Source organism: Camellia sinensis, chromosome 10 (genome assembly GCF_055761805.1).
Source record: "Camellia sinensis isolate YWXY chromosome 10, ASM5576180v1, whole genome shotgun sequence".
In the NCBI taxonomy this organism is placed as follows: Eukaryota; Viridiplantae; Streptophyta; class Magnoliopsida; order Ericales; family Theaceae; genus Camellia; species Camellia sinensis.
The window spans coordinates 316,451-339,095 of NC_138970.1; the positions used below are offsets into that span (position 1 = coordinate 316,451).

Consider the following 22,645-nt stretch of genomic DNA (forward strand, 5'->3'; position numbering starts at 1 on the left):
AAAACAAAAAAACCCTAATCTAATCGTCTCCCTCCTTCACTCTTTCAGTCTGCTCTCTCTCTCTCACTCTCGTTGTTCATCTCTGCACCGATCACTCTCTCACTCTCACGTTGTTCATCTCATCGCACCGATCATCGCACCGCCGATCTACTCACAGGTAAACTCTCTCTCTCAACCTCTGTCTCTCTCTCTCTCTCTCTCTCTCGGCCCGATGGTTGATTTTTGTTTTGTTTTACATATATATATATATATCAAATATGATCTAATCTCATCAGATCTTGAACCCTATCTCTCTGATCTAATCTGTCTCCCGCACTCTCTCATCTCATCAGATCAGTCTTATCTCTGTCTCTCTCTCTCTCGCCCCGATCGACTCACAGGTAAGCCTCTCTCTCTCTCTCTCGCCGATCTTTGATTTATTTTGCAACATATCAGATCTGTTAATTTTTTTTTTTGTAAGCAACAGATCTGTTTAATGTATGTGTCTGTGTATTGAAACAGATTTTTTGTATGTGTTTTTTTGTAAGCAACAGATTTTTTTTGTGTATTACAACATATCAGATCTGTTTTTTTGTTTAATGTATGTGTCTGTGTATTGAACCAATCTATTTTTTGTTAATTTTTAAATTTGTAGCAACAGAGTTTTTGATTTAAATCTGTCTGTGTATTGAAATTGAAATTGGATTTAATTTTTGAATCTGCATTGAATTTTTTGATTTAATTTTTGATCTTTGAATTGAATCTGTGTATTGGATTTGATTTAATCTGTGAATTGAATCTGCATTGATTTTTGATTTTTGAATCTGTGTATTGGATTTGATTTAATCTGTGAATTGAATCTGCGTTGATTTTTGATTTTTGTATTTTGAATCTGTGTATTGAATCAATTGGATTGGATGAGCACTTTGGTGACACAGGTTCTTAGTGCCTTGTGGGTATTCTCAGCTTTAACTGCACTGGTCCTTGTAATTGAACAACAAAATAGTATTATCTAGGAATCATTCGTTAGTGTGCTATTGTGTTAATTCTCTTAGTTGTAATTTAAACATGGTTGTTACTGCTAATCTGGATATCAAATCCTTGAACCATTTCAGAAATTTGTCTTGAACTCTGAGCATGCTTGCTTGTTCATGTTTCATGGAATTTTTTACATGTCTTCTTGGTTTTGAAGAAGCTAAGTAATAGTAAAACAAAATGGGTGGAAAAAAAAGGGTCTAAAAATAATTTTTGAAAAAAAGTTTAATCCGCAACTGCCCGCACATCCGCGAACCCTATCTGCACAAACCGCAAACCGCATTGCGGGCAGTTGTGGGTTGACTTTTCTCCAAACCGCATAGATGCGGGCAGGTCCAAACCGAACCGCAAACCGTCCCAAACCGAGCGTACACCCCTATTTAAGACTGTTCGCAATAGGGAAAAAAAAACAGAGCAAAATAAACCTAGTGTGAATATATGAGTATGTTGCAGTCATATATGGATTATGCTGTCGCAGGATCCCATTTTATCAAACGGGGCCCCTTTTTCACTCTTTGGTTTTGCATTTGCACTGCGCCGATCGAATTCTCTCGTTCGCAAGATCGATCGATCGACCTCGCTCTCTCATCTCACCGATCGACCTCACAAGTAAGCCTCTCTCTCTCTCTCTCTCTCTCTCTCTCCCCGATCTTTGATTTTTTTGCAACATATCAGATCTCTCTCTCCATGATCGGTCTCCCTCACTTTCTCATCTCATCAGTCTCTCACTTTCTAGGTTTGCATCTGCAGATTCTGCACCGATCGACTCTCTCTCATCGCAAGATCGACCTTGTTCTCTCATCACACCGATCGACCTCACAAATAAGCCTTTCTCTCTCTCTCCCCGATCTTTGATTTTTTTTTGCAACATATCAGATCTCTCTCTGATTTGTCTCCCTCACTCTCTTATCTCATCAGATCCGTTTATTTTGTGCAATCAGATTTGTTAATTTTTTTTGTAGCAACAGATCTGTGAGAAGTGGAAATTAAAATAAAATATTCAACTTTCTTCTTATCTCCACTCTCCACTTTCTCCACTGGTCAATGACTTGTCCATTTTCTAATCCCACCAAAAAGAACTGCTTCTGTATTCTTTTTTTCCTCAAGAGTTACTGCCATGACTGTCAAAAAGAGTGGAAATTGAATCTGTGTTTCTGTATTGAATCTGTGTGTGTTTTTTTTTGAAATTGAATGTCTTTTTGGAATTAAATCTGTGGTAGTCGTACGGTGTTGGAATTAAATCTGTTGTTAAATCTGTGAGAAGTGGAAATTGAATCTGTGTGTTTGTTTGGAATTAAGGCCTTGTTTGGGAACGTGCTTTTTTAGTAACTTTTTTGGCTTTTTGGCTAAAATATGATGTAAAAAAAGTTATTATATTTGGGGATGACTTTTTGATTTTTTTCGAAAAAATGTGCAAAAAAGTAGATAGAAAAGGGAATCTTTGACTTTTTGGTATAGATTGGTGGCTTTTTGGCTAAAATAGTAACTTTTTGGCTTTTTGACTAATTCAGCCACTTGCCAAACGAGGCCCAAATCTGATTTTTTTTTTGTAGCAACAGATCTGTGAGAAGCGGAAATTGAATTTGTGTTTCTGTATTGAATCTGTTTTTTTTTTTTTTGGGAATTGAATCTGTCTTTTGGAATTAAATCTGTTGTAGTGGTATGGTATTGGAATTAAATCTGTTGTAGTGGTATGGTATTGGAATTAAATCTTCTGTTGAATTTATGAGAAGTGGAAATTGAATTTGTGTGTTTGTTTGGAATTAAATCTGATTTTTTTTGTAGCAACAGATCTGTGAGAAGTAGAAATTGAATCTGTGTTTCTGTATTGAATCTGTTATTAATCGTGTTGAATCTGTAATTAAAATTGAATCTGTGATTGTGTTGAATTTGTAATTATGTTATTGAAACTGAATCTGTAATCTGTTATGTTATTGAAATTGAATTTGGAGTATTTTAGAAAATTGAGGAAAAATGGTCCAAAATAAATAGACAAAATGGGGGGGAAAAAAAAGGTTTAGAAATGAATTTTTGAAAAAAATTTCAATCCGCAAACCGCCCGCACATCCGCAAATCCTATCCGCACAAACCGTAAACCGCACTGTGGGCGGCTGCGGGTTTGACTTTTTCCCAAACCGCATAGATGCGGGCGGGTCCAAACCGAGCCGCAAATCGATCCACGGGCACTCCTAGTAGAAGCTATAATTATTCTTATTTTCTTTAATTAAATTTAAATTTAATAAAATATATTAAAAAAAATTCTAATAATTTCATCAAATGTTTATCAAATTAAGTAATATTAAATTTTTTCATTAAATTGAGAACTTATCAAATTTAAATTTGATAAAAATTTAAAAAGATGAAGTATTGGAAATATATATATATTTTTTTATAAAGAAAATTTTGGAATAAGATGAGATTTTTTTAAAAAGATTTTGATAAAAAAAATTGACAAAATTTAAAATAATTTATATAAAAGTAATTTTGAAATAAAATTACATCTAAAAATTGTTGAATGATGGCCGGGGGATGGTTTGAGAGGAATTTAGATCCAAGTGACCCCAACAACAACAACAACAACAACAACAGAGATTGAGTTGCTTAAGTGAATTCAAGCGGTAGCGGTTTATGACAAAGCGGTCGGTTGACTAGCTTAGCTAGCTATTTAATTTCAATTTCATTTCATCAGTCTATTATCAATTTATCAGCAGCATCGAGATCGAGATCGAGAGAGAGAGCGCGCTTTGAGTCCCCTGAATCGCCAACAAACAGGCAGTGAAAAAGCAGTCCTCTGATCTCCGGAACCCTCCCACTCTCCGTCCTAGGTAAGCACGCCCAATCTGTCTCCAAAATTTGAATCAATTTGAATGAGGTAGAAAGCGAGAGAGTTCCTAGTTTTGAGATATCTCACAATAATTGAAAAATCAGCATATCTCTGTTTTGATTTTAGTATTTTGAATATAATTTAGTTCCTCATACATTTATTTACTTGTGACGAGATTTGATATCATAGTTTATCTTGATCACGAATAACTATCGTTAAAATTGTATGAATGCTTCTACAGCACAGACGACCAGAGAGCCATTTGTAATTATACAAGTATAAGTATCAGCCGCAGATCCCTGGGAGAAAAAAAAATGTCGACGACCAAAGCAGCAGTAGCAACAGGTGCCTCTCCAAGCCTTCCAAAATCCGGAGCCATTTCAAAAGGCTACAACTTCGCTTCTACTTGGGAACAGGTTTCATTCTTCCTTGTTTCTTTATCCATTTTTTATATATCTATGTTTATATCTATATCTATTTTTGGTGTCTTTGCAAAATGTTTGCTTTTTGTCAAATATTTTAAGGTCTGCATATGCCACAATGGCATCTAAGGAGGTTGTAGTTTTCTTCATTTTCCCCCTTTTTTCATTTCTCCTTCATTTGATCTGTGGTTTTCTTATGTGTTTTGATTTTGTGATTTGGTTAAATTTGGTTTGCTGATTTTAAAAATAAATTATGAGGAATTGTGTTGTGTTATGGCTGGTCATTATAGGGACAAGAAACCCATATTAGGATTTTGGAAATCGGAAAACGAGGGTTTCTATTTCCTAAAAATATGCAAAAAATTAGTTTTCCATTTCTCAAATTAGGTTTTGATGATATATTAGATATACACACTATACAAAATACATGCCCCCTCTCGATAAATTTCCCAGCTTTGCCACTGTGATCTGTTTGTGTGTTTGGGTGTTTTATTTATTTATTTATTTATTTTTTTATAGTAGTAAAACCACATTTGGTAGAGGTTTTGTGGGTGAGTCATTATGTCCTGCAATTTTTGTTTGTGCAGAATGCTCCGCTGACAGAGCAGCAACAAGTAGCAATAGTAGCACTTTCTCATGCATTTGCCGAGCGACCTTATCCTGTCAAATTGGTGAGACTCATCACTGTGCTATAATGCGTTACAACCTCTGTGAATGCTTATGTTTCAGTGCAACAATTTCATGCCAATTAGCGAGCTTTTGCTTTTGTAGTCCCAGGAGCATGTACATGGACAAGATAATGGTTTGTCCATTTCAACTAAGCACTGCACTGTGGAAGAATCGGGGGCTATTGAAGCAGTTTTGGTCAATACGAATCAGGTAAGCCACTTGATTTCTTGTCTTCGTTTTTTTTTTTTTTCCTTCTCTCTTTTTTAAATAAGCAAGAAAATATATCAATTGAAGACTGCAATAGGAGAGTAGAATCCATTTGCATATACAAGGAGGGGCTAAATCTTATTTCTACCCAAAAAACTGAATCTAGCAGTAGACTCCACAAAAGGATCTATAGTAGAAAGCCCATGCTTTGAGAACCAAAAAATGTAGAATATTCAAAAAAAGAGGTAGCGTAAGATTTCACACTAGCCACTCAACATCCTCAAATGACCTTCTATTATGCTATAGCCAAATGCTTCCAGAAAGACAAAGAAGGTTCGTTTTTCAAACAAAGAAATGTTTCGCTTGTTGCCCATCCTTTTTGGATTCAACACCCATTAGAAGCACCTTCTCCCTATTAGCAAGGTTTTCAACAGAAAAAACAATGATGACAGCTGTCTTCATAATTGTTTAGCATGCTTTCTTAGACAGGTAAAAATAAATTTATGGGAATTGAATATTTTTTTTCATATTTGACTCTGAACAACATTTTTACTACAAATGATCATCATTCTTTCTCAGATTCAAAGAATGTCAGTTTTACTGTGATATTTGTCTTTGGGTTAAACTGCCCTGTTATATCAAATGGGAGTCCTCTTTTTCAATCTTATGGCACCGACTTTTCTTCCTATGTAACAATTCATGGAGTGACTAAAGCATGGGAGCTTTGTGCATGCTGAAATGCATTATGACATGTTGGGTGAGATTGTTTCATTGTTCAAAAAAGACCAATTACTACTCCTTTAAGATGTCAACTTTTGTTGAATGCATTCTAGGAAAGTTGATGTAACAAGAAAGATTACAAAAAAAGCATCACTATATACACTAACAGTGAGTACAGCCCTAGACAAATCAAAATGGTGAAATAGGGTTTATGTAGCCAAAATGCTATGTTTGGTAGGTGAGAAAAAGAGAAGAGAAGTTAAAATAAATGAAGAGAAAAGACAGGAAAGAAGGGAAGGAAAATTATTTCTCATGGTTGAGAAGAGAAAATGTGGAGAAATTCAAGGGCAAAATCTTTAAATTTTGTTTATATATTTGTATCTTTTGCTTAATGTATTTCATGCGACAACTTTTGTGCAAATTTCCTCTCATTCGTGGTGATCCTATGAAGAAAGTTTTAAAATGATTTTTTCCATCATTTTTCCCTCTATACTCTTTTAAAATGGAGAATCGTAACAAGAGAAAAGAAGAGAAAACAAAAATATTATACTTTTCTCTTCCTTTCCCATTTAGCAAGCACAAAATGAATATTTGGCTGGGGCACTCACCCAAAAAATATTTGAGTAGGCCATTCACTTTGTAATTGTCATACTTTTTGTAGTCCTTGGTTCCCTAAGTTCTCTACCTTATTGCTATCTCATTTCCCACCATGTACCCCACATTTGAAATGCCATTAAGAGCAGTTTGAGAAAATTTTGATAGCAGTATATAGTTCCTTATGGTTGTTTTATATGTGCTAAGTTTTGTGAGTGCTTTGTAATTCAGATTTCACTGTGAAAGATAATTTTCTATATCTGTTGCTTCTTTTGGTGTAGTTTTACAAATGGTTTACAGATCTTGAAGCAGCCATGAAATCAGAGGTTAGTGTTGATTTCTTACAAAATATTTATTTTCATAGAGAAATTGTGATCTTGATCGCTATTGTCCCTGGTTTTTTTCTTTGCATAGACCGAGGAGAAGTATCAACACTACTTAACCAGTTTGACCGAACGCATACAGACATGTGACGGTATACTCCATCAGGTAAAGTATCTATGAAAACACTTGTACATATTTTTCTACTTTTGTCTATTAGTTGTTTTTAACAATTATACAATCTTGTCATATGGTTGAACTTTTCTTGGGTTTTAATTCTTGCCTATCAAATTAACAAAACAGTAAATTGAACTAACTTTTTTGTAGGTGGATGAAACCCTGGATTTGTTTAATGAACTACAGCTGCAGCATCAAGCAGTGGCAACAAAGACCAAAACTCTTCATGATGCATGTGATCGACTGGTATGGACCTCTTTCTATTCACTTTGCATTGATACTTCACTCGATTAGATTACCAGTGGCAATTGTTGTTAATTTTGACCTTATAAAGTGTAGCTTCAAGGTTTTTTTAAGTGTTAAAAGCTTAATTTGGACCTTTTGTAACATGATAGGGCACAGGCTTAGAACTCTGCTGACCATGGCATGAGATAATTACATTTCTTTAGGGCCAAATGTTCAAAGCTTATTCAAATGGTTAGATAATCAATGAAATAGGCCCTGCTTTTGTTTAGCATTGGAACAAGCAATCTTTGGGTGTCAGATTATATGTGTGGCATTTTCCGTTGCTTCAGTTAAATTGTTTTATTGCGTTTTCTTTTTCCTTTAAAATCCAGTTTTGATAATTGTACCTCACAGGTTGACTTAGATGGTGATGGTTAGTTTCTTACATGATTATTTATTTATTTTATTATAAAATGGAATAATCTGTGTACAATGTTGAATGCCCTAGTTTGACTTGTTTTAGTTGCTTGCTTTTGTTGCAGCTAATAGAGAAGCAAAGACTCATTGAATTTGCAGAAGCACTTCGTAGTAAGCTCAAGTACTTTGATGAATTGGAAAACGTAAGGTTCGATTGCTATGTTATCTAAGGGATTCATATTGCACCAACTCATATTTGTGTGGAAGCGACAAATTCAAAATTGAAGTTAAAAGTAACAATGGAGTGACACATTTCATTTGAGATTATAGGTTTTAGAAAAGTACAACATATAAAAAATGAGTCTACATGGCTTGTGAGCTTGGTGAGTAGTGGCTAGGCGGTTAGGTCAAGCTCACACAAATTTTTAGGAGCTCAACCAAAGCTTGAACAGCCTTTAACTCATGACCCATGCTTGAACAACTATTAGATATTTGGGCTGGCTCAATCCAGTGGCTTCCCTAAAGGTGGATGAGATGAGATGAGACACATTTTCCGTGACTTTTCTATTGTATTTAGATTCTAAAGTTTTGATAAAAGCTTGCTTAATAGACTAAAAAAATTAATTAAGATAAATGGGGTACACACACACACACACATGTAGTACTAATGTTGATAAAAAAGAATGGGTGTCAGTTTCTGAAAAGATGTAGATATTATGAGGTGTCTAATTGTATGTGCCAAGATTCTTGTGTTTTCACATTGCTTAGTAAGTTTGTGTCATTCATAATTGTTAGTAGCTTATGACCCATGATGTGATATAAACGATGTATGTTGCAATGTTTGGAAAAATATAAAAAGAGTATGTTACGAATAATCGATCCTCATTTGGCAACTATGATTTATTCTTGCTTTTTCTGTACTTGCAAAGTTCTAGATGGACTTTTCTATATTGTTTTGGCATTGAGGAACAAGATTTTCACTTATTATGTTTAGTAATATCCATGTGCTCTTGTAAATCTCAGGGATCTTTTATTGTGCATGTTTGTAGGTTGCTACCAATTTTTATTCTCCAAACATGAATGTTGCAAATGGAAATTTTCTCCCACTGCTCAAAAGACTTGATGAGTGCATATCGTAAGTCTATTTTTTAAGGCCAATCATTTTGTGTAAGTAACCCTGTTTATCTGAAATTAATCAGTTTAGACTATCCTGGTATGTTATTGATACTGGAGACTGAAAATGTTTTTGTTAAGCATATCATTATGTGTAATCTAATAATGAAAATTGCTGGCTTGGGTGGGGCTGGGGTGGGAAAGAGGCGCCGAAAGGCCTAGGTGCTTGCTTCACGTTGTTTGCTTTGGTCGGTTTGGTTAGAACGGAATAGGCACGTGTTTCAGGCTGATTGTCATTCCGTTCCATGGTTAGAGAATAGGTTGTTGATGGTGTTGCATAGTTGGGTTACGGGTACAGTTGATCCCAATGTTTTGGGCTTTGTGGAGGATTTGATTGGTTAGTTTTGTTTAGTACGTTTGTGGGCTGCCCTTTGGTATTCTTTGCATCGTCTTGATGCTTTCTAATAAAGTTTTGTTATTTATCAAAAAAAAAAAAAAATTGCTGGCTTCTTGCAAGCATGCTCTTACAAGAATCATTATACTGATATTGTTAAACTTGAGATATTTATGTGAGCATATAAATTTGCTTTTCTTATTTATTGTTGAATTGAATTTAGGTACGTTGAAAGCAATCCACAGTATGCAGAATCCAGTGTATACTTGGTCAAATTTCGACAACTCCAGGTACCAAAGAGAATATATTATTAATAGCTTTCAAATTGTTCAGTGGCAGATAGTAATTCTCTTTTACTTTGTTGGATGGTGCTTTTGATGCCTCTAAGGTTTGATTTGGATTTTAAAGTTCTAAAGAACATGTTGCATGCATTCATTTGGCAGTCTCGGGCACTAGGGATGATTCGTTCTCATGTACTGTCTGTTCTCAAAAATACTTCTTCTCAGGTAAAGCCCCCTTGCAGAAATGAAAATTTGTTTTATTTACCAATGCAAAACTTTGTCAAATATTTCATTCATCAGGTCCAGGCAGCAATCCGAAGCAGTAGTGGCAGCAAAACAGCTGTTTCAGAGGGTGTAGAAGCATCTGTCATATATGTCCGTTTTAAAGCAGCAGCAAGTGAGGTAATGGTGTTGATTCTTCATCTCTTTGGCTTCAGACCAGGCTATTATTTGGGTTCTAGGAGGACGATGACTTACAACAATAGGGAATATATTGGCATGAAAGCAGGATTACATCTGAAACTCATTTTGGGAAATGATTATTTTGCATGATTTGTTTGTTAAATAGATGTGACTAATAGTTGTAAGCATTTGCAGCTTAAGCCAGTGTTAGAGGAAATTGAAAGCAGATCACCCAGGAAGGAATATGCCCAAATTCTTGCAGAATGCCACAAACTATACTGTGAACAGCGGCTCTCCTTGGTAGGCTGGTCAAATATTTTTGTTTCTAATAATTATACACTTCCATTCACAATTGCCCTTTTTGTTTATTTTATTTAGGTTAAAGGCATAGTGCATCAACGGATATCTGAGTTTGCCAAGAAGGAAAAGTTGCCGTCATTGACTAGATCTGGATGTGCATACCTAATGCAGGTTCTGTGAAAATTACATGTTTAATATTTACCAAACCTAGGTTGTTCTCCGTTTTGGGTAATGGTAGGAAGCTTAAATTAGCCCTATTTAAAGTTCGAGACATGAATTTCCTAGGCCTTTGGGATTATTAGGTGCTGTCTAGAGCATTTGTGTTTCTATTTATTTTTTGGCGAAAGTTCAAAAAGAAAACCAAAATTTGACCCTTATAACAAAATAAACCCTGAGTTTTTAATTTTGTCAATTTAAACCTTATTCTTTTGATTTGTTTTCAATCTAAAAGTAAAACTGCTGGAAAAAGGGTATTTTAGCCATTAAACTCAATGTAGGTGTACATAAAGCGTCTAAAATACCCCTTTTCATTGAGTTAAATGGCTAAAATATTTTTTTTCCCCATCGGTTTTACTTAACCGAAAATAGACAAATGATTTAGATTGAAAACGAATCAAAATATTGGAGTTTAAATTGACAAAATTAAAAATTAATCGTTTATTTGTTACAAGGGCTAAACCCTGTTTTTTTTTTCTTTGTAATTCCCCCCCCCCCCCCCCCCCTTTTGTGTGTGTGGAATTTCATACATATTAGAAGTTAATTAATTAATTTATTTTTAAACAAACGTGTTGCAAAGCAGGTAATATGTTGAACTCAAGTTTATCTATATTTTGATTCACTGGTCAAAAGGAAATTTGGATGCTACTATCTCAAATTACGTTCTACTCCAGTTTTACAGGGTTCAATTTTTATCAAATTGCATTCCTTGACCTAGTGTTTCATATATTCCATCTTAGTAGTTACATCTTCAACTTGAGATTAAATCTCAAGTAAGGTTATTTCTACATGCATATTTTTCCTTCTGTCTGGGTAGAGTGGGGTCAATGATAATCCAGAGCATGTGTATCAACAATCATTGTTTAATTTTGATCCTAACCCTCCCAAGACAACATGCAATAAGACCACTTACTGGTTATGCTTAAGCTGGAAATTCATTCTACAATTACCTTTTACCTTTTGTTATCATTTTATTTCCATTTTATTTTATCAATAATGCATATGTGTTGTCATTCCTTTATTGGCTCTCAAATATTTTGTAGGACGATATCTTTTTTTTCAACATCTTTGTTGCTGATAATAAAAAATAAAAATAAAAAATCATTGGATTGGTGTCAGAAGCGCTTATATTATGGATATGAAAGCATAAACCGTTTAATTCCAATTTTTTTTTAATCACTCATGCATATATTCTGTAATTCCTTTATTGCCTCTAAAGTATTTCGTTGGACATGTGTTGGAAGCACATATATACTATGGAAATAAAACCTATGCAAGGGATATAGCTTTGAGGCATTTTGATTGGCTAATATTTAAATTGCAGGTATGTCAGCTTGAGCATCAACTCTTTGATCATTTTTTCCCTTCGTCTTCAGAAGATATTTCAAGTTTGGCTCCTTTGATAGATCCCCTGTGAGTGCCCTTTATTTTGTCTTGCTTGTTCTTCTTGTCTTTGCTCTTATTCTTTTCCTTTACTTTTTTCCTTCTCATTTGGCAGGCACTTGTGTTTCTATAAATTAATGTATGGTGTATCATGCTACATTCTAGTGATAAATACCAAGCTATCAGTGAAAATTATTTCCCTTAGTTTTTTGCAAGTGTAGAAGTTTTTTCAAGTTAATGGTTATGGCATAGTTGGACCCTTAATTTGGTTCATAGGTGACACAGGCTGAACTTGCAATCCTTCATTGGTTTCACAGTTGGTGAACACATGGTTATAGACTTAATGATCTCCTCTAGCCAGTTTCCATGATTGGTCTACTCAGGAGTTTGCCAATGGTAAGGGCTAATTTGGAGTGAGAGGTGGGTCTGATCCAATGTGATCAAGTCTTTGATGGGATCAATAATGGGTGGTTTTTTGATATAGTGGATGGTTGATAAGATTGACATCAAGTTGAAAGAGCAAGAGAGAGAGAGAGAGAGTGCTACATTTGCCTGAATTTTTTTCCTCCATTAGACAAGTTAACAGGGAATTCTCTGATTCCTTCTCTTTTATGAATTTGCTAGGTGACTTGTGCTCCTTGACAGGAGCTTAGCTTTGGCACGCAGTTTAGTCCTATAGTTTTTTGTAATAAAGTATTTTTATAGGTTTTTATATGAGACATACATTTTCTGGCTTGCCTTCTGGCATCATCTAATATCATGCATTACTCATCCAAAGAAAAGGTTAGACCTGTGGCGCAGATTGAGGTAAACACATAAGCATTAACGAAGAGGAATGGAAACTGTATTTGCATCTGCACTAGTAAGTAAATACCATAGTTTGCATCATGATAGCTCCTAAAGTCGAACAAGAAGTTCAATCAGTTCTTGGGGTGGGGATTTTTTTTGTAATGGTGTCTTGCTTTGGTTGCTCTTTTCTGTTCTGATTCTACTTTCATGTATAAGTAGTCAAATAGATGAATTTCTACAAATATGATTTAAAATTATCATACTTGAAGGGCCTATAACTGCTGCAGAGAGACCTTCCACGGCATCAAAATGACTTTTGATTAGCTTGGAGCCCAGAACAATGATTGTGGGTGGGCGTCCAAGAGTTTGTTCCTTTCTAACCAAGCAATTTCCATGTCATTGTTGCTAGCTCAGAATATTATCTAATAGTTTGAGAGCATGCTAATTTTGGTCCCAGAATGTACTGGGTTCTTTGATGATTATATAGCTTTGTTCTTTCATCTTTGTTTCGAAATTGCCAGGTTCAGAACCTTCCACTTCGTTAGCACTAGACATTCTCTTTCAACCCTTTCAAATATTTGGTTTATCTCACCCTAAACCTGCCTGTGGATTGAACCATCGCACCCCATTACATTGAAAGTTTATTTGTGACACCAGGAAATTCATTTTTTTTTCTTCTATAAGAATTTGCATCATATTATGTTTTGGTGGGTTTGGGTGCTTCACCTTCACGCCCTATGCCTACTTACCTTGCTGCTAACTTACTTGCAGGTGTACATACTTGTACGATACATTACGCCCAAAACTTATTCATGAAGCAAATCTTGATATTCTTTGTGAACTTGTTGATATTCTTAAAGTTGAAGTCCTTGGAGAACAACTCAGTAGACGAAGTGAATCACTTGCTGGATTACGTCCTACATTAGACAGAATTTTAGCCGATGTTCACGAGCGATTAACTTTTCGGGCTCGAACCCATATTCGTGATGAAGTAGGTATCACACGTGAGATTTTTATTTTTATTTGTTCTTCAGTAGTTTCACTTACATTAACATTCATTTGTTTTCTTGACATTTTGATTTTTTCTAGGATTATATTTATTCTATTACATAAAACCAGTCCTAGAGTTGGTATGTCACTCAATTATGGAACTATTTCTTAAGTTGCTGCCATCTGGCATTCTGTGAGAGAGTGTAATATATATATATTCATACTGATGTGGCAATATTTTTAAAACGTTGAATCATAACTATGAATAGTGATCACATAAGCAAAAAAAGTAGAACTGTGTTCAGGTAAGAGATAAAATGAGGGCAGAAACTGTGTTACATGGTCTATTCTATTTTCCACAAAGTAGCAGTGTCCACCGGATATGACAAGGGTAAAAGGTGTGGGATAATGTGTCTTGACACCCATAACCAATTTAGACACTCAGGGTCCATTTGGATAATTGTGGATTTCAAATCAATGGATTTGAGGTTAAACAGATAGAAAAACAATGGAAGATGATAAGTTGAAATAGAAGATGTATATATCCGTTTTGGTAGGATAGGATCCTTAATAGTTAGAAAGATAATTCTTAGCATGATTTCAAATAATTAGTTTTTATGGTGATTTCAAATTCATCAGGATTAAGCTATTTAATTGTATCTTGAAATTCATAAATAAACTATCATATCTAAATTTGAGTTATTGTCCTTGAATGATTAAGATCAAATCCTTTGATTTGAAATCCACATCTATCTAAACGGACCCTTAAATCTTTTAACTTTTTATGATATTTGAAAAAGACATTCACGTTTGTTAGTAAAGAAACATTTTTAGCCTCTCACATTTATGAGAGATAAATTCCATATATATTTTTTAAAATCCTACTATTTAATTTCAATTACATTTCTACATAATTAACAATATCTTATAAATAAATAAAAATACTATACAATATGCCTTATATGTAAGTGACCATGATGTGAACCTGTACCAATATCTAACTTTTGAATACATATTCCAATATCCTAAGATTTAGGTGTGTGAAGCTTTGACGCTTGAATATGCATCCACACTCGATAATTGTCCCCGAGTCCATATATCATTGGTGAGGAATATGCACGTTGTCGGTGTCCCACCTCTAGTTGTACATAATATTGCCAGCTTTGATTTTAATTTTTAATTTTTTTTCTGAGTTTCCACTGGTGGGGGATGCTAGGAGCAGCAAATCCTAGCAGACTAATTATGTAGACCTCTAGTTGTACATAATTAATTTATTAGTGAAGTATTATTTGTTTTCCAATTTTTTGTTGTACCTGAATGTAATCCATTGCAGAGGAGTTTCTTGAATCAGCAATCAGAGACAACAAACTATATTTTTAATTATGTAATTATTTTATACATACAAACTAGCTCACTCATTAGTTTACAGGACATTGCAGGAGTTTTTGAAGGGTTTAGATTATCAGAATTATCATCCCTATGCTTCCTGCTTTACTGTCAGTTGATTTACATCGTTCAGTTGGTTAATATTTTAGTAGGCTGTCTATTAAGTCAATTGGAAATTGAAACGACTTGCAACCACTATGGAATACCAGCATTCTAAGATGTGGAGAGTAGTATCCATGTAAAATGCATCCAAGGAGAATTTTGATGTTCTTATCCTAGTTGATTGTCATTATGGTATTAGTGTGTTTGTTGTTGCTTCCAGCATGCCAATTGTATTTATCTATCTTGATCGTTCTTCTGATAAAGCTATTATTCCGTCAACTATGCTAGTATCTTTTTGAACCCTTCTCTTGTTGTTTTCAAGATTGCAAATTACATTCCTTTCGATGAAGATTTGGATTACCCTGCAAAGCTGGAACGATCTCCTGAGATGATATCAGAAACTACTGCTGTAAGTCTAACCCTACCATTTCCATGTATAATCATGTGTTTATGTCATTATTAAATAGTTTTCATTAGGCTGCACAAGAGAATAAATATTAGTGAGCTAATGCTTTAATTAAATAATTTTTGCTACCATTTTTGAGTCTCTCATTTGATTTCAAGATTCTGTTCAAGTTACATTGGACCTAAAAGGAATCATATACACATGCCACAACAGAATTTATTTGTTTATATTTTTAATCTGAATACCTATCATTTTTGTAATGTATACAAAACACAAATACAATAGACCATAGATTGTGGCGAGATTATTTCCTCAAATGCTAAATCCAATTCAATGCTTGAACCTCTGAAACCACTCAAATCCAAAGGTTGTTCAAATGCCTGGCCTCTGAAAGTATTGACATTGAACAAACCATGAACCCAAAGTCATCCTCAAACTCACCGGCTATTTACAGAGTATAGAAGATGGAGAGACAATCAACGGTGGACAGGTTGAGGGACAAATTGCTAGTTGAATTCCTATCGTGGTTTTGTCCAGATATTTATTTACTTTATGATTTCTCGTGTAAAGTTGTCATACAACTGTGCTAAGCTCTATATTTTCTGTTATAAAATGCAGGCTGATGAAAACTCAGATGTTTTCAAGACATGGTACCCACCCCTGGAGAAAACTCTATCTTGTTTATCGAAATTGTATCGCTGTTTAGAGCCAACAGTTTTCACGGGTTTGGCACAGGTTTTTTTTTAGAAATCTTTTCTGCTGAACTCCTGTTGTAGATTTAGATGTATACCTCTATTTTCTAATCAACTGACTGGTTTCTATCTATATCAGGAAGCTGTTGAAGTTTGTTCCGATTCCATCCAAGTAAGTGAGCTAACAGAAAATTTCATCAGTACACTTTTTAGTGATTAGAAGTTTGTACTGCATTACTTCTGCTTCTGCTTTATAAACACTGGAGAGGATGCCATGCCACACGTGATAGATATACACATGATCAAACCTCTCATGATAAGACAGCTGGGAGATAAAGACAGAGTGAATGTTGGGTAGTAGTGGAGAGTTATGAAAAAGATGGTGATGGGGAACGTATAGATTTAAATTTTGTTGAAAGTACTAAAAGGTCTTCTTCTCCTGGCAAAAGTAGGAGGGGTGTTTGGCTTTCTAATAGTAATATATATATATATATATAATATAAAGCATCCTCTTTTATGCATAACCCGAAATTTGATCAGTGACTTGAGAAAGTGTCATGACCCAACCCGCACCCTATATGGAATTAGAGGTGTGACCGGCACTGGATGTCAAGTGAACCTATTTATTATTGAATTGTTTATATTATAGTGGAAGCATGTTACAAAATTTGAGGGTAATTATGTGGTCGACATTACAGAGCATATTCTTAAGTCTCAAATCCCTTCACAAAATGCTAATGAAATACATAAACTATTTGCATAATTCATTTAACATACCAACCCAAAACATATGTATGTTACATCACAAGTCCACACTTACACACTAAGTAGCACAGACATGGGCACGTGACACGACACAGGCTCACAGACATGTCAATTTTAAAAAAATGGTAGACATGACAAGCTTGCGACTTGTCAAAAATCTTACAAATTTGTTATATGTGATATATATGAACAATTTATTTAAAGATAATGAAAAATATTTAACATAACAATAATTACATTAAAAAGTATATATTTCATAATTTAAGCAACAAAATATCATTCACGTAACAATTACATTATAAAGAATGTAAAACAGTTATAGAACATTGCAATATACAAGATATATTTATCTTATGAAAGTTGCAAAACATATTTAGAGTGCATAAGTTGTGTTTTGAAGAATGTAGTGTGTTCATACTGTCCAAGAAGTGTCCCCAAAATGTCAATAAAGTGTCCGATATTATAAATTTTATTTTTTTAATTAAGACATGTTGAAGAAGTGAGGTAAAGGGTGAGTGCCACATAAGGTGGAACCCACAATTCGAACCATACCTGTGAAAATATTGTGTTCTACTAAGTCTTGACCGTGGTTTAAGTTAATCACTTTATCAACCTTAATTAATCATGTTCAAGCGCAACGTTCCTTGTTTGGAAAAATGTAAATCTAGCACTAGCAACGGTCCTTGTTTGGAAAAATGTAAATCCAGCACTAGCACATAAGAATGTACTAAAAATTCAAGGCAATACAATGTATGCTTTATCCACGTGGGTCCCATGCGGTAAGGGTGCTGCATTGTGACCTTGACATCCTGGGTTCAAAACCTTAGTTGCAGTAATCGCTCAAAGAGGTGACGAATCTTCGTAAGAAACGCGATTCCGCGTTTCTTAGAAGGAAACGTGTAAGAATTGCGTTTCGGTGGAGACAGAAACGCGATTCAGTCCATGGTAGGATCGTAAAGGGGAGAGAGAGAGAGAAACTTGGCCTTCGACGTCGACTGTCGATCTCGATTTCTGAGGGCTTCGATCATCTGAGATTAGGGCTTCGACTTCGTCTCTATTCTCTCTCTCTTTTCGTCTTCGTCTCTGTTCTCTCTCTCTCTCGTTTTGTCTTTGCTCTGTCTCTCTCTCGTTTGATCATATATATATATAATATAATATGATTTATCATATATAATATATATAATAAAATTTATAAATATCTAATTATTATTTCTTAAAATATCATATATAATAATAATTTTTGTAAATTATTATTTCTTAACTTTTTAACATATAATAAATAAAATAAATCATTCAAATATTTTAAAAAAAATCTAATTAAATCATATATAATAAAAAATTATAAAATAAAATATCTAATTTTTCTTTTTATTTATTTTAACATATAAATAAATTAAAAATATTATCAATAAAAATAATAAATATATTTAAGAATAATTATTTAACTTATTTTTATATAGTAAATATATTTTAAAAATAACTGTAAATATATATATTATCGCTCCCCAAGGCGCTAACTTAAAAAACTTCTATCGGCTCACGCTTTTCCGCTCTTGCTCCCGCTCCCGCTTCGTGCAACTAAGTTCAAAACATAGAAACAATCTTTCTGCATGTGGGGGTAAGGTTATGTGTATTTAACCCTTCCTAGGTCCAAGAGTGGCTTCCCCTTAATACATTTTAATTATATTAGAGTTGCTTAAATGCCAATAATTAAATTGCTAATCTCCCATAGATTCCAACTTGAGGCTAATTATGAAATTAATCAATTTGGTTTATGATTCAAAATGTTTACGCAATAAGTTATATCACTTGATCACAATTACAATTAAACATAAATGATACATAATTAACCATATGAAGCATTTGCATTTAGGAAATTAATTAGGATGATAAATAATGAGAATAGTAATACCTGGGATGGAAAAAGCAAACACATATCCTAGGATAAATTTTACAATAACCAATTATATCTTTCATGACAAAATTTTCTTGGGGTTTCTTTCATCGCAAGCACTTAGATTCAATCACACTTGAGATGGAAAATGCTCATAAACAATGAAAAGGGTAACACCTGGGGTGTTAAAAGGGAGTCAACCATGATGTGGAATGAACTGTATAAGATTGGTTCTTTCTTCATCTGTGGCAGAAAGCAAGCAGACTGATTGCAAAAAAGGCATCACCAATGGATGGGCAACTTTTCCTTATAAAGCATCTCCTCATCTTAAGGGAGCAGGTTATCTCCCACCTTTTAATATAGGTAAATATTGTAATCAGTTTGAGTATATAATTCCTAACTGTGAAGCTTGGATTTTCAGATTGCACCATTTGATATAGAATTTTCAGTCACGCATAAGGAACTTGATTTCTCACATTTACTGGTTAGTAAGTCTGAACCTGCTGTTATTCATATGATGCATTGTCATGTTTCACCATTTCTCTTTTGCACTCTAATTGCATGACTGACGATGAAATTATCTTGGATTCGAGTGCAATATTTTCCTTTTACCATTGCTGCACCATAAGTGAATATCATCAGTGTGTGCATCTGTTCTGGACTTATAATTTGTAAGAAATAGAATTACAAGCATAAATAATTTAAATGGGAACAAAAACAAGAATTCAATTTAATTGGTTTCTATGTAGAATTTTTTTTTTTTTAATCTTCTAATTCTTGTTCTTATTTATTTTGTTCATAGCTTTTCTCACTTTTTTTATCCCCTATTCTTCATAGGTTGGATATAATAAAATAAAAAAAGTTGTAGCCAACATTATTATATTTCTGCTGAAACTGTGGGTAATGGATCTGGTCTTGATTTTAACACGAGAGAGAAAGAAATGGGAAACTCTACATGTTAAATCTTTAGTTGTTGAAAAAGCAATTAAATCCTATGTTGAATGCACTCTTCTAAATTTGTGAAGTGCCCCTGCCTGATACTTGATACTTGGATTAGTATATGGGATATGTGTCTGCTATGCCTAGTTGGAGATAAACTCAACCGGTACAAGTAGTAGCGTTTGTTATATATGTAGGATATGCACAAGACTTCTACCTTATACATAAAATTCTGTATTTTTGTTTATAAACATCATTTTACCCTTTAAAATAGAAATATTAAATATGGTTGTGTCCCGGTGTCCTCGACTTGAAAATAGATGAATTTGACACTCCGACACATAACCACACCTAAGTCCATGTAACATAGATTAAATATGTGGTTGGGTTATCATGAGCTTGCCAGATGTTGAATGACTTAACAAATGGACAGTTTATAAAGATCAGTTACCAAAATGTATATGAGTTCTCAATTGACAAAAATTAAAAAATGCTTACCTAACAAGGAAAAAAAAAATTAAAAATAATTCTACAGCACCGATAATTTTGATGAATTCTGAGATTAAGAAGAGAGACTGAAAATAAACAAGTCTATAATTATTGTTATCAAATTGCAAATCGAATCATGAACCATTTTGTTAAAATAGTAAATCATGAGCTACATTGAATCATAAATCGTAAGATTCACTATATTTGATATACTATATATATATATATATATAATATACACATTATTTTAAAATGAAATAAATATTAATATAACTAAATTATATATGCATATAAAAATAAAATTGAATATATCAAATTTAACTAATTGATCTCTTCTTTATTTCTTGATAGAACGGTGAAAACGATGCCGTTTCGTATATTATCAAAAAAAAAAAAAAAACAATTTGAATTACTGTCAATTTTTGTTTCAACAACATGATTCGAATAATTTTGGCTGAAACTGGAATTGAATGAATCACATGATTCTAAAAATTATGTCCATAATACTTGTGTTGGATCATGTAAAAGATGATTTTAGGCATTAAAAGTTATCAATATGTGTTACATGGAATCGGGTACCTGTGTCGGGTATGAGTGGGAGTCTAGAGATTGGACCCATCAAACTTCATATTTAAAGGTACATAGACTTGGCAAAAAAAAAAAAAATTATATTGTAACAATTTGATTTATTTTGAATAGTCCATGTAACATAGCTATCAGGGAGATACCTTTTGTAAAAATTTCTTTCTTATGCTGCAACTAGGTTTATTGATTGATATGTTTGTAAGATCAAATAAGTGGTTATTTTTTCATATTTACCAATGAAAAAAATTGAATGCTGCTTCATGTTTATATTCCGTTACCAGGATCATCTGAGACGGATTCTTAGAGGTCAGGCATCACTGTTTGATTGGTCAAGATCAACTTCCTTGGCGAGGACCCTGTCTCCCCGAGTTTTGGAAAGTCAAATTGATGCCAAGAAGGTGCAAGACTGCCTTTCAATTACTATTGTTTTACTTGTTGAATTGACCTGCATCTCCCTTGGTTAAACACATCATTTGTTTATGCATTTAAGTCACTTTGTTCTATATGATATCCTTTGCTGATGATTGTAGAGAATATATAACGAAAATTGAGAAATTAGCTCCTTTTAATTGAAAATGGATACTTTGTGCTAAGATGTTGAAAGAAAAGATGGTATTATTCTTTGACTCACTATGGGATAAAGTGAGTTATTGGCTTCGTTTTGGGCACACGTCTCCTCGTTGTTTAAAGGGGTATTACTTTTTTTGATCTCCAATGATTGGAGGGCTATTTGTATTCCTTGAGGCCCTTTTATTTTGCTTTATTAGTGGATTTTCTTTCCTTCTTTTTTCATTTGTTTTTGGAGGATGTCTTTTCCTCGCTTTGTACCTTTTTCCATTTTTTAATGAAATCTTTTTGTTGCTGATTAAAAAAGATGGTTTTATTCTCCAAAATACAAGAAATTGATCTGTTTCTTTTGAATTCATTCCTTGGCTTAGGTTGATAATTTTTTTTTCTTATTCATCTTTTAGTGCAATTCCAATAACAATTTGCTTCATCTACTGGCTCCAATCCTTTTTTTTCTTCTTGTATTTTGTTCCTTTTACTTTTCCCTCTGTCCAAGCAAGCACATCTACATTAATTAGCTTCTTCATGCCAACCCACCTGAGTCTAGGGGCTGTAAGTACTTGATGTTTAGGGCTTGCAAGGAAGTGCAAATAGTTTCTGATTTATTATCAAATGGAACCAATTAGGCATTTAAGCACCAGTGGCCAGGTTGAGGTAAACATGCCCTACCTTGTGCTTACCATTTGCAGATCAGGTCTTGAGGATATGGCTTTTTAAGGCTCGCACGGACTCGATAAATTTCTTAAGCCAACAATCCCACAAAATTCAATAAGCCTATACAGCTTGAAACTTTTGGTTGTAATTGAAGAATTTCCTCAAGCCAATCATATGTTTCCATTTAGAAGTATGAATCGTTGTTTGGTTTAAACCTTGTGATTTGGAATATTTGGCTTGCAAGAAGTAAGATCATGTTTGGATGGCTGGAATCAAATAGAAGAATTGGGAATCCTATCGCCAAGAATCAAACTACTTATAATGAGATTCCTATGTCAGTGCAAGCATTTTGTTTGGTTTGTTTCTCAGAAAAAAATTCCGAATTTTTTTGAAAAATAGAAATTAATTTGATAGAAATAAATATCAATTTTTTTTCCCTTAAATTTTGAAAATTATTTCTATCCTCACAAAAGATAAAATTATATAACAATGATAAGTATTTTTTTTTTATTTTTTCACCAAATTAATTTTTAATTTTTTAGAAAAAATTTATGAAACAAGTTTCTGGAAACCAAACCAAACATGGCCTTGATTTTAGGTGTTGTGAGACCATCTAAAAAATAACGCCCAATTAGTACACATTAATGTGTGTTGTGAGAACATCTACTTTATTTTATTATTAAATGCTTCATGTGAGATTCTCATGGG

General features: G+C 33.7%; 1 protein-coding gene across 11 annotated transcripts in view; it reads left to right on the forward strand.

The window, feature by feature from the left end:
- The window catches only part of LOC114290587 (conserved oligomeric Golgi complex subunit 3), a 28,055-nt gene continuing 5,410 nt past the window's right edge, over positions 1-22,645 (forward strand). The window contains exons 1-25 of one of the 11 annotated variants that reach the window (XM_082890698.1): positions 34-157; positions 333-380; positions 1,493-1,623; positions 1,751-3,839; positions 4,080-4,254; positions 4,848-4,931; positions 5,032-5,139; positions 6,732-6,776; positions 6,865-6,939; positions 7,099-7,194; positions 7,716-7,793; positions 8,640-8,725; positions 9,321-9,387; positions 9,541-9,603; positions 9,679-9,780; positions 9,976-10,080; positions 10,159-10,251; positions 11,621-11,709; positions 13,240-13,459; positions 15,269-15,355; positions 15,971-16,087; positions 16,184-16,216; positions 18,956-19,042; positions 19,125-19,187; positions 20,998-21,114. In XM_082890698.1, coding sequence (XP_082746824.1) covers positions 4,153-4,254; positions 4,848-4,931; positions 5,032-5,139; positions 6,732-6,776; positions 6,865-6,939; positions 7,099-7,194; positions 7,716-7,793; positions 8,640-8,725; positions 9,321-9,387; positions 9,541-9,603; positions 9,679-9,780; positions 9,976-10,080; positions 10,159-10,251; positions 11,621-11,709; positions 13,240-13,459; positions 15,269-15,355; positions 15,971-16,087; positions 16,184-16,216; positions 18,956-19,042; positions 19,125-19,187; positions 20,998-21,114 — 1,917 coding nt within the window. In that variant the 5' untranslated portion in view covers positions 34-157; positions 333-380; positions 1,493-1,623; positions 1,751-3,839; positions 4,080-4,152. Of the gene's footprint in view, positions 158-332; positions 381-1,492; positions 1,624-1,750; positions 3,840-4,079; positions 4,255-4,847; positions 4,932-5,031; positions 5,140-6,731; positions 6,777-6,864; positions 6,940-7,098; positions 7,195-7,715; positions 7,794-8,639; positions 8,726-9,320; positions 9,388-9,540; positions 9,604-9,678; positions 9,781-9,975; positions 10,081-10,158; positions 10,252-11,620; positions 11,710-13,239; positions 13,460-15,268; positions 15,356-15,970; positions 16,088-16,183; positions 16,217-18,955; positions 19,043-19,124; positions 19,188-20,997; positions 21,115-22,645 lie in introns of those variants that run through there. The other 10 variants (XM_082890700.1, XM_082890702.1, XM_082890705.1 and 7 more) reach the window with 10 other exon arrangements.